The sequence below is a fragment of the Ammospiza nelsoni genome, chromosome 1, assembly GCF_027579445.1.
Source record: "Ammospiza nelsoni isolate bAmmNel1 chromosome 1, bAmmNel1.pri, whole genome shotgun sequence".
NCBI classification, from domain to species: domain Eukaryota; kingdom Metazoa; phylum Chordata; class Aves; order Passeriformes; family Passerellidae; genus Ammospiza; species Ammospiza nelsoni.
In genome coordinates, this window is record NC_080633.1 from 20,338,378 (window position 1) to 20,350,617 (window position 12,240).

General features: G+C 36.6%; 1 protein-coding gene across 1 annotated transcript in view; it reads right to left on the bottom strand.

Annotated features, from left to right (window-relative positions):
* Window positions 1–12,240, bottom strand: part of MALRD1 (MAM and LDL receptor class A domain containing 1) — a 233,828-nt gene that overhangs the window by 204,027 nt on the left and 17,561 nt on the right. Inside the window, exons 8-10 of the mRNA XM_059477538.1 lie at window positions 9,075–9,232; window positions 3,867–3,959; window positions 1,459–1,672 (exon numbers count right to left, since the gene is read on the bottom strand). Coding sequence (XP_059333521.1) covers window positions 1,459–1,672; window positions 3,867–3,959; window positions 9,075–9,232 — 465 coding nt within the window. The remainder of the gene's footprint in view (window positions 1–1,458; window positions 1,673–3,866; window positions 3,960–9,074; window positions 9,233–12,240) is intronic.

Consider the following 12,240-nt stretch of genomic DNA (forward strand, 5'->3'; position numbering starts at 1 on the left):
CTGACTAGATCTAGGTAATTTTTAATCTTTTGTTTACCTAACTTAAATGTCCAGTGTCTGAGGCACAGGCCTGTAAGTGTTTGGAGTTACCTTCATTTTTGTCTTGTGTACTATGATTAGAAGCTCCCTTAAATTGCTGCAATTGTTTTTCATGATCCTTTGAAATCTAAAAATTATTTTTTTTATTTCCAGTTGCTCTTCACCACAATGAAGAAAATTCTTTTTCATTGTTATGAAGTGGGATCGCTAAATTGCTGAGAAATAAAGTCCAGCTTTGAAAATACAATTCACTTCCATTCCTCCCAAAGAACTTACAAGGGCTCTCCAAATTCTTACCCATGGAGGTAGTACAGACACAGAGACACAGACACAGCATAGGGTCAAGCCTTGTAAAAATCAAAAAGAGCTCTCAGAGAGGGAGCCCTAAAAGACTTTAATGTTTGCTTAGATTCTACCCACAGACAAAACAGTATATCCTTCCTATTTAAAATGTTATTTCAGCATTTGCACATATTACTTGTTTCAGAGATAGTTCCCACATGGTTCTTTAAGTAATTGAAATAAATTAAGGGTTCTGACTGTGAGTTTAAAAAATGGCTTGCAATCACAAATATTTCCTGAAGTCTCATTGAGGAATTAGAAAATAAAATATTATCGATGTTTTTAATCCTGTTACCTTGAGCAATACACAAAATTTTAGTTGCTTCCTCCCAGCAGCAATATATATCATCACTGGTATCTTAAATATGTGCACATGTTTTAGGTTAAACACATATTTAAGTGTCACTACCACAGGCAAACATACATACTTATGCATGCCCTACAGTATAAATTTTAGAAGTGACAGGGTCCCTAAAGACGTTTTCACTTGGACATCTAAAATTACTTAGAATGATTACAGACATTTTTCCATAATTTTAATTATTTTCTTTTTACTCTTGATTGTACAGTAGAAACTGTAGCTTCTGAACAAACTTACCTTCAGCTGCAAATATAATGGAGATGCAGCTTCTGAACTACATTTCTGTGGTGATTTGTATCATAGTGCAAATATAATGTCACTTAATGCATTTTCTGACAGTAATTCACAGAGTCTAAATTAGAAAACTGTTCAGAAAACAAATCCCAAGGCAGATTTCATTGCCTTGCAAATAAGGGTTATAAAAGTGGTATACAGGGAATATATTTAAGCAAAACACAGTAAATGCTGTATTTTAGCAGGTTATTAAATAAATTACCAACTGTATCTAAAATGATGAGGCAAGACGGAGGAACACATAGCAATGGAAAGAAGAAAATGCTATGAACATTTTTTTTTAACCTGTATGCCATTAAATATTCTGGGGAAAAGAAGCCGTAGAAATTTAAAATATTTTTCAAGGGATTTGCTGAAAGAAATGTTTAGGTTTCACAGCACTGCTCAGCAGGCTCCCCCCTAAAGCAATGGGGTTCACTCACAGCAGGTGGCTGGCTCCTCATTCCCAGTGGGAGTCACAGGGCAGTCCCAGTGGGAGTCACAGGCTGATCCAGGGGCCACGGGCTGCCCATCCCTGCAGGAGGGTTCTTCCCAGGAGCACAAACCTGCTGGCTCTGATGGTGCGGCATCCAGGAGCTGGATGCCACTCAGGCAGATGAAACCTGCCCTGCTCTGGAGTGCTCCTTTAAACACAAGCTGTCAACAAAATATTTGTGTTAACAGAGAATGGAGTGAAACTGATTTTATTTACACAAAACAGTTCTAGGTGTAAAAAGTGCTTCATAATTTCCATTGCAAAACTGTGATAAATTTCAAACCGGAATCGGAAACTTTGTATGGATATCTCAGGTTGAAATTATGGAAAATTTATGTTGGACTTTGAAGAAAGAATTTGAATAATATGCAAGAATGAAGTTTAAAAGAAAAAAAGTCTATCTTAAAGAAAAACTCCTGTTCTCATAAATATTTAGCTAAAAATTAATAATGCCCCTGTATTTTAGAAAGGTGTCCTGAAATCTAATATCCTAAAAACTCCATCCTCCTTTCTGAAGTGTCTTCAAAAGCTCATTTTGCAGATCCCCAAGAGAAAATTTCCACTTACAGCTGTGTAAATTGGGCTGGGGACTGTCCTCAGACATCAGCTGGCATAGCGGAGTTTTAACAATTGATAACTGTTTCATCACACAAAACAAAATGGATGCACCTAGTCTCTGCTGTGGGAGTGGTCCCTGCCCGCTTGCAATCCTGGAACTGTTCTGGGCACAGGATTGGAGGTGGCTGATTTGCTTAGGTCAAACCTTTCTAGGAACCATGCCAATGTTTTAACTATTTGGACAATCACATGCCAATCCTGAGCCTGTGCCTTCACCCTGCTTATTTTACTGCTATTGACATGGACACAGAGATTCAAGGAGCATTTCTCTCTCTGACAGAGTTCCCTTGCTCTGAGCAGATTTAGCACAAGCTGATTTATAGCAATGAAATTCCAGAAGAGCATCTGTTGCTCCTGGGCATGGTGCAGCCCAGCTCTGCTGGCTCTCAAAGCAATGAAATTATCCCATTTGTGCTCTCAAGGTTTCTTTTACCTGAGTTAGGGCAGTGAGCAGGAGGAAGAAAGCTTGGATTAATCAAAAAGATTAGGATGGCAATAAAAGAAAACACTAAGAAAAAAGAGCAGGAGTTGGAAGAGTAAATAAAAATGGATTTGTGGGTTTTCCCAGACTGGGACATGACCAAAGTGTGAGTCTCAGAAAGCAGTTATGTGCAAGGGTCAGAAAGCACTGTGTTAGAGTATCTGACTAAACAGAAGAAACTGGAACAGATCTGATTTGGGGCATAAGCAGAAGGGTCTAGCACACTCCCCAAAGCCTGGCAATTAGGTTGGAGTGAAATCTCAAGAGGGATTTTTCTTTCTAAAACATGAGTTATATATGTCATTGTCTTCCACTAGAGAAAATTTCTTCAAAATGACAAAAGTCATCTAATGCTTCCATGCTGTCTCTATCAGTTCAAAAAACAGAATGCTGTGCTGAAAATACAAAATAAGCACAAATATTAAAATAGTATGTTTCCTTCCTTAAGTGAAAGGGATCCTTGCAGTTTTTGTACAAGAATACACAGTAGGCTTCCTACTTATATACATACAACCTAAGAAGATGTTTATTTCTAGATACTACAGATAAGTTAATTACACATCTGCTTGTTTATTCAAAATTATCCTCGTGGGAAAAGGAGAGACAGGCAACAACACACCCTTAGAACCTACTAGCTTAGTGAAATGCATTCATTCTAACATCTGTCAAAACACCAATTCCTGCAGTAGGCTTAGTTTTTGTCCTTTCATAGAGATTATATTTTCAGCTGACTGCTGAAGCAGTACAATATGATGGTTACTTACAGAAGTTCAAAAAATTGTAAATGGAAAGTTACTTAAAATGGAAACGCGTAAATTAATATAAAAATTAAGTAGTGCAATTTAGCATTTATCTTTGTGTCTGAACTTTCAAGGAAAAGGTATCTTCCCAAATAGTGGTTTACATAATTTCACTGAAGTTCCACAAAGATCATTTACATCATCTCACTTAACAGTATAAATACGTTTAAATGAGTTGGCAATTCCTGACATGGCCTCAGATGACTAATTAGAATCAGATGAGATTTTTATTCATTTTCTTGCATATTATTCAAATGCAGCAGCTTCTGTATGTCATGTTTGTGTAGATATTTTACTGAGATACAGCCAGAGATTTACACATATTGAAGCAATGGAAAAATAGCAAGACATTCAATATACACACCATTTTAACAATTTTTTAGGCTTTCTAGATGATTTACAAACAACAAAGTAAACCATCTTCAAAAATTGAGCACATGCCTTTTTCATTCATACCTTTATATTTTGTAGCCCTGTTGGTAGCTGTATATTCACTTTGACCCATTCCTTCTTAGTCATGGTGTTGCTTTCCCACAAGACATGCTCCTCCTGTAAAATGTAGAAAACAATGTAATAAAGATAATTTTTGTTCCTCCAGAAGTTATTGAGGCCAGTTTTCATAATTCATCTTTTCATCTCCCAGCCAAACAATCACCATATACAAAGTTGCTCTATGTGAAAAAATACAGTTTCTCATACTCACTTGCAATCTTTGCACTGAGGTCTAATGAAGAGAGGGGAAATAACACATGTTTTTTGTTACTAAACAGACTAATAATATAATTATCAGGAGTTGAGTTGGTAGAATTAACATTAATTAATATGTAAATTAAGCCATGTTATTGCTGAATTTAACAATATGTTTCCATGGTGTTCTCTACATAAGCTTCCTTTTCATAAATAACTGCTTATATTATGTTATGTAATTAATTATATTTCATTCTCTTGGAACTGAAGTTTGGGTCTGCCAGAATTACCCAATCAATTGAGCTAATTTTTTTTTTTTTTAAATCTGTAAAGCAAGCACACAGAGTAACACCTAGCAACTTTTACTCATGAACTGAATTATCTTAATCCTCCCATTTTAATTCCACCTCTTAAGGGTAACAGGAAGAGTGCTACATATGGTAAGGCTCCCTTTATGCAGCCCTTTTGATTCAATAATTTGGCAGAAGTATCTCACACTCATTTTGCTTCTGGTCATGATCCTGCTTGCAACATACTGAGGCATAAAGGAGAGAAGGCAGAAATTTGAACTTTATATACCCACACAAAGTCTTTTCAAGAAGCAGTTGCAAAATAGAGCAAAACCAAAAATACAGAAAAAACCTGCAGGAAAAGTTTAGGCTATACATACAAACACACTCACTATTAAAAATATCAAATACTGAGACTCCTTTCAGGAAGCTGCAAAGTATGGGTCATACCTTTTCCACCAAGTATATTACAGAATTAGTGGCAGTTCAGAAAAAGATGCAAAGCAGGATAAGAGAAATGGAGAGTCTCTTGTATGATGAGAAATTGAAAGTATAAAAACAATTTATCTTACAGGAGATTAATAAAAGGGGGTATGATAGGCATGTGAAATGTTATCAGTACTATAGACAAGGACAGTTATCTTTTTTCCTGTTTTATAATATAAAGAGAGGAGAAATGTGCTGCCTACTGCTTGATAGGCTGTGAGCCAGCAGAAGGACATTGGAATTATTTGTGATGTCCAGACAATTAGTGCTCTTTTCTTACCAAGGCCATTCTGATATATTAGCAAAGCTGGAAGATTAATTCCCCATTGAACATGTGTTCAAAGATCACAAAAAACAAAAAAGAAAAAAGAAAAGAAATTTTGGCTAACTGCAAGATGATGCCAAGGGAACACACTAATTTCAAACACTCAATGACAGAAGAGATCAAATTGGATAAAGCACATGGCATACATGATTTCAGGAATAAAAGTCAGCTGTAAGTTTCTACTTTAGTATGGGATGTATTTGTTCAATTCTTTACATGACATATTCAGCAAAAGTCTTTCTATATTGAGAACACCTCATTCTGTGTAAAACTTGCTTCATTTTACTAAATAATTCAGCTTCTAAAGGAAATATTTCAGCCTAATCATATCTTAGGCACATATGAGATACAGAAAAGGATGTACTAGGAACCATACTGCATGGAAGGTTAAAACCATAGTCTGTGGTTAAATTTCTGCTTTTATTTAACGTGCTCCCTCCACACCTGCATGTACAGACCCTTCAAACACATTTGTATATCTTTTGGGAAGCACTGTATTTGCTGAGTATTTGACTGGATGCACCTTGATACTACAATTTTGCTCACATTCAGGTAACAGCTTGGAAACCCAGCCCCATGACCATTTTCCTCCCAAGCTAATTTTACTACAGCAGGAGTAAATAGCCTGTAGCAGTAAACTTGAGTTTTCTGTCCAGTAGCCAGACCTTCTGAGACTTTTATTTACACTGAAAGCTGTAAATCTCCTCAGATGAAAGAGTATTTTAAGCAAATTTTATCCTGTGATTTTATACAGCTCTAAAAATTCAACAATATCATTTCCCTTCCTCACAATACTTGTAGTATTCATCCTGCTTGTCCTATTCTTCCACCTCTTTGCTACAAATGGGTTAACGCCTCTAGCACATTCCTTGTGTCAATAACCTTTTTCCAAAATATGGAAGGTGTTGCTTTTCCAGTACTTTCCTTCAAGATTTATTTTGGTGATGCAGGGGAACGGTTGCTCAAGACAACTTTATTCTCCCTTACTGTGATTTATTACTATCAATAAACAACCTTTTGTAAAGCTAAAATGGGCAAGAATTGTTCCTTTTCCCCACAATGGTTTTTTTTTTTTTTCTGACATAGTGCTGCTCAGATTTGAAGGATGGAAGAGAAATCCCAACTTTTTATAAAGGTCTCCATCTATAAAATAATTTTATCTTTTTTTTGACATTTCTCTATCGATACCTGCACTGCTGTGCAACTGCACCCATTATTTTGTCCCTACTTCTCTTTTCAGAGAGTAATTTGACACAAAAGCTTTTTTACCTCCCCACAATGATTAAGCAACTTTACCTTCTGCAGAGGAACGTACTCACATGACTTTTGCAAGTGGTGTTGTACACATAGAAAAATTTTAGTGGATTGGGATATAAATATACTTGCATGTATAAGCATTAGTTGAAATTGCCTTTTATTGCCTAATTTCTGGATTTTTCAAATCCATAAAAGATGTAAAGATTAAGGCAATAAAAGGAAGAAAAATAAGCCCATTACTTAAAGGGAGTAACAAACACGTAGTGAACAGCAAGCGATAGACTCAAAATGATATTATTTGGTTTCCATTTTTATTTTGCTAATTGAATGTACAAACTGGGGAATGAGAGGCTGGAGAGCCAGCCCTGTGGAAAGGGACCTGGGGGTCCTGGCCCATGGCAAGCTGAACCTGAGCCAGCAGTGCCCTGGCAGCCAGGAGGGCCAACCCTGTCCTGGGGGGCATCAGGCACAGCATGGCCAGCAGGGCAAGGGAGGGATTGTCCTGCTCTGCTCTGCTCTGCTCTGCTCTGCTCTGGGGCGGCCTCACCTCAAGTGCTGGGGGCAGTTTTGGGTGCCACAATATAAAAACGAGATTTAACTGTTAGAGTGTCCAAAGGAGGGCCATGAGGATGGTGAAGGACATTGAGGGGAAGCCGTGTGAGGAGCAGCAGAGGTCTCTTGGGTTGTTCACCTTGGGGGAGACTAAGGGAAAACATCATTGGAGTCTACAACTTCCTCATGAGGTGACCAGTGACAGGATCTGGCATCACTTCCCTCTAAGAACAGTACTGAAACTGTACATTGGGTATAATCCAGTCCCAGAGTGTTGGGCCTGTCAGTGCTGGGATTTAGAAGAGTTATTCAAAGACAAGAGGTTTTGATCAATAAATAAAGTGATAGGATGTGCAGGAAACTGCAAGGTACACACAGTTGAGAGGCTGTTTTGAATGGCAGCTCCCAGGACGGAGGCTCTGTTTTCTTCCAGGGTCAGAATAAGCACTCAACCCTCACTTCTGGTTCTTAATATTGGCTAGTTTTGACAATTCATTTGTCTTTCATAAACAACCTAATGATTCAGTAGCAAAATGTGAAAAAGCCAACTCTCCCTTCATTTCAGTTAAAGAAGTCTTAAACATGAGTCTGTATGTTGTTTTATTTTTCCTGAAACTACCAGCAGAAGCTTATGTTCCTGAAGATTTTTCTGGCAAAGTTTTCAGTATGAGTGACTCACACCATCTTTAAATAAGTCTGTGTGCAATAAATACACTTCTGATTTCTGAATTTCTGATTTCTGAAGGAAAAATTCAATAACTAAAACATAGAAGGGCTAAGAGCATCTGTGGAAACAGAGGGGACTGATGTAATAAATGCCAGAAAATTTTCTTCTAATGAGCATGTAAGGACCAGTTTATCAATTAATTCAATTTAGGTTCTCAGTTCTATGGGAACTCATATGTCAGTTCTCTCATGGTTTTCACTTACATAATTTGCTCTGTTTTCAGGGAAAAACAACTCTTGGATTGGGTCCATTGATGCTACTTAGGTGAACTGCTGAAATCAATATTCCTATTCTGTCACAAGGTTGCTGAGAGTGTCATGCCTGGGGATTTATTGGCAAGTACTATGGCACAAAAATCCATGCATTCTGACCAGAACACTGATTATGTTACAATTCCCTGACACAGCCATAGAAAAATACAACTATTGGCTTTTATAAATGAAACATGAGCAAAAGCCTGGAGTTGTTTTCATGAATATTCAAAGACACAACCAGGAAGAAATAAATTGTTTCCATTACCTGTCCTAATTTTAAGACCTTTTGATTGTGTTATACTTTGGGATTTTTAGCTTCTAATCTTTGTGAATGAAATTGATCCAGTATTTAAATATGTATATTGTTGTGTGATAAGAATTCACCTCCAGCACCAAGATATGAGAGCCACTAACTGAGTGAGAGCAGCTCTACTGATCTTGCTTTCATGAAGCAGCAGTGCAAAGCATCGAGACTCACCTATCAAACCAGACTTCCAAAAGAGAGCATCCTAATAGTAGAAAGTCTCACAAAGTAGGGGAGGTAATAAAGATGGAAATAGCTACCAATGCTCAACTGACATGTGTGCTTCATTCTGGCAGGGCTCTTTTATCTACTAATAGGTAGAAGAATAGAAAAATTACTGCTCTAACACTTGGGCAAAGCAAAGCAGGTGTTTAATCAAGAACTTTCCAGCTATCCTGAATTAACAACTGTTTTTAATATGTCTCCATAGACAAAAGCACCTATTTTCTTAATTCCATAACAGGAAGAAGGCTAGAAAAGTTATTACTATAGATTCCCCCCCCCCACTGAAATCTCCAATTGATTTAATTCTGTATTAGCTGAGTTTGTCCTTGAAGCCTTATTGCAGAACATTCACCCATCAAATCAGTTCATAGCTGAGATGGTGAAGATCCAGGCTTTGCAATTGCACAGACCAGTGGAATTAACCAGTAACCAAGTGAGTTTGCGCACAAACTGACTCAGGGGACAGGCATGCAGCAGCAGGTGTGTCTTGCATTTTGTCTGGTGACACCTGGACTGCCACACCTTTAACTTTTGGAAATGAACACTTTTTTACTTACCTGGTTCAAAAGCAGTACTGCCTTGAGAACACTGCTATCTGCCATAGAGTAATGAAACTGAAAATGGCAATTCTTGCTGGAGCAACGACACATGGAGCTGTTTAGATGGGCCCTTTCATATAATGCCTTGTCATTAGCTTCTAACCACTCAAAATGGCCTGAAGAAAAAAATAAAAGGACATAAAGGTCACTTCTTCACAAAACAATTTTTTCTCAGTCATTACAATAAGGACTGGTCTCATGTAATTCCACCAAAGACCCATTCCAGCAAGAATGAAATCTGATCTTCATGCTGATGATGTGACTTGGATATCATCTATTTCCTATTAAATAGATAAATATATATATCTTCATTTTACTCACAGATAACCCCAGCAACCACGAATCACATCAGTTGATAGTATCTCAAGTTTTAATTTGCATGCTTAAACCTGCAAGAAGTCCCAGCTCAGCCTCCTTACATTTACAACCACTCGATATGTAATGACAAATATATGTGGAAACTGGGCTTTCTTCCCACTGTGGTTTTCAGGGAATATGCTTTTCACAGCAATGTTTAAAAAACAACCAAAGAAATAAAGGTCATCTGCACCACTGCTGCAAGAAGCAGTCACATCTCCACCATGTAATCAAGGTCTTTACTCCTCAGACAGAACTTCTGCAACAAAGCATTGGAAGCATATTGTCTTTCCATGTGAAGCAGAAAAGCAATTTATGCTCTGCTTGACCTACTGGCCCTTATAAAAGCATTCCTACAGAGATCAAAGGAGCTCTCCATCCCCTCAACAGCATCTATTAGTTTTCAGAAATAAAAAGGCTAAATATTTTTTACTAAATATATCAGCTCTTTCCCCTGCTTCCTGAGTCATTGAATATTTTGCTGCCTTCTGCAGCAACTATTAAAATAATAAACAAGGTCTGATTAAAGGTTTTAAGTCTGCAGTTTTTATGTTTATTTCTCTAAATAAAACCTATCTCAAATACAAATGTTACACAATCTCAAGGTGAAGGAAGAAAGTGTCATTTCACCAAAAAAATGCTCATTTTAAAAAAAACTTCTATAAACATTATTTTCCTTTTGTTGCCTGTTTACTCTTGTGTTATGCAATGATTTACACTGTAATATATTCTTGAAATTTCCTAGAAGTTGAGCTTATAACTTCATGCCACAGCAACTAACTTTTATATAGGAAAATATTGTAGATTAAACCCAGATTTCTCTTTCACAGACATGAACAAGGCATCTACATGTCTATGACTGCTATCTTGTGCATAAGAGAAATATGCAACACTAGAAGGTATGCTACCAGTTGTTTATCTAGCTTCAGAGTTCTCTGATGCCATTAAAACCAACCAATATTATTATCTGAGCCCAGTGATAATTAACATTATTTCCTCTCTTTCCTTTCAAGGACTTGAATCTTTAAAAGCAGGGTAAAGAGGAGTTGACATGATGTTTTGACAAGAAAGCAAGTGCTGTGCTCTAGATAAACCAAAGTCCTATGGAGCCTCCAGAATGAGCCTGTATCCAAAATAACATGCTTACTCTACTTTAGGGAATGCATTTTGTGAAAGTATTGTGATTGCTTCTGCTTAATCCAATGTAAAAAACATAAACTAGGGAAAATATGATGGCATATATGAAGCCTACATGAAAAAATAAAAGCAACAAAAAAGTACTTTCTGAACAGTACTACAGGGGAATATAAAACCTCTGTAAGAACTTTTGACACCAGAGAAATTAAGAGGAAAAATTATAGATAAATTGCCTACAATACAAAACTAGAGAAACAAAGAAATAAAGCAACAAAGAAAAAAGTTCTTCCAAGGACAGAAAGTATTTTATTTAATTTAGGGATACCAGCAAGGGAGGATTATTCAAAGGCTGTAAGAAATATTTTCTTTATAAATATAGTTGTTTATAGTTATAGTCTTCTTATAGTAGCTATAGTCTTAATAATTTTATTTCTTAACTCTCTTCTATTTATAGAAGTAAAAGCTTTGATCAAAATCATAATATAAAATGAAGTCAAGCTTTATTTGCACTACAAGTTTGAGCCCTCAAGCATGGAATTTTTGCAGTTTGCATATCATGTCTTTAGTTTATAGAACTTGTTTTATATTCAACGTCTTCATTTATGTCTCAACACATCTGCATGAATAGAAAATACTGAATGTATTGAGAAGTCAGCAACCAGAGTTCAGATTTTTCAATACCTTTCAATGTTAATGATGAATTGAATTCTATTGTTGTTTTGATGCTTGTTTCTTCACATATTTTCATTTTTCTTTGTGACTTAGAAGCACAGGGAATTTCCCTAAGCAGGTGGAGAAGTTCGGCCTACTCAGTTGCCTGTGCATATCCATACAAAAATGCCCAAGCACCTCTGCAGGAAATATTTCTAAATATATTCTCTTTCCATAGACAGTGCAGTAATACATTCCTGTAAAAGCCCTTACAGAATTTCAATATCTTTTGTGTTCTCAAGATTGCCCTAAAAGGAAAATCCATACCCATTACCAGCCCTTAGGATGTCACGTTAAGGTGTGGCACAGATACAATGACTTTCAGGGAGGTTTTTCAAATAAAATCAAATTAAAAGTCTCTTTTTTGTGGAAAAAAAAGTGGAAATTGTAAGATGATATGAGTCTTCTCTTCACATTTAAGGGGAAAAAAAATCTGCTTTACTCTATGCTCTTCATTATGCATACCTGCAAAAATTAGTTTTAACATAGTGTATACACTCAGGCACTTTTCCTTGCTATTCAATAATCATTTGACCTATGGCCACTGGTATGTATTGAAATGCATACTAATTTTCTTTAAATAAATACAATATCTAACATTCATTCAGCTTCTATCAATGAGATGTGCTCCATTTCTGTGGGTTCAAAGTTCAAGCAGTAATCCCCACAATATCAGTTCCTCAAAGCTGCACCACAAACTGTACTATTACAACTAGCAGCACTTGACCCCTCTGAAGGCAGCCTCAGTACACAAGGCAAACACTTAGCAGGCAAGACAATTCCATCTCACAATTGAACACTCAGAGATTTACATCATTAAGCTTTCAAAAACCTTTCCCATAAACCCATTGAGACATAATACACAGTGACTTCAAAAACAAGGCATGCTCTTTACTTCTTAAAATTGCTTCTGGACTAA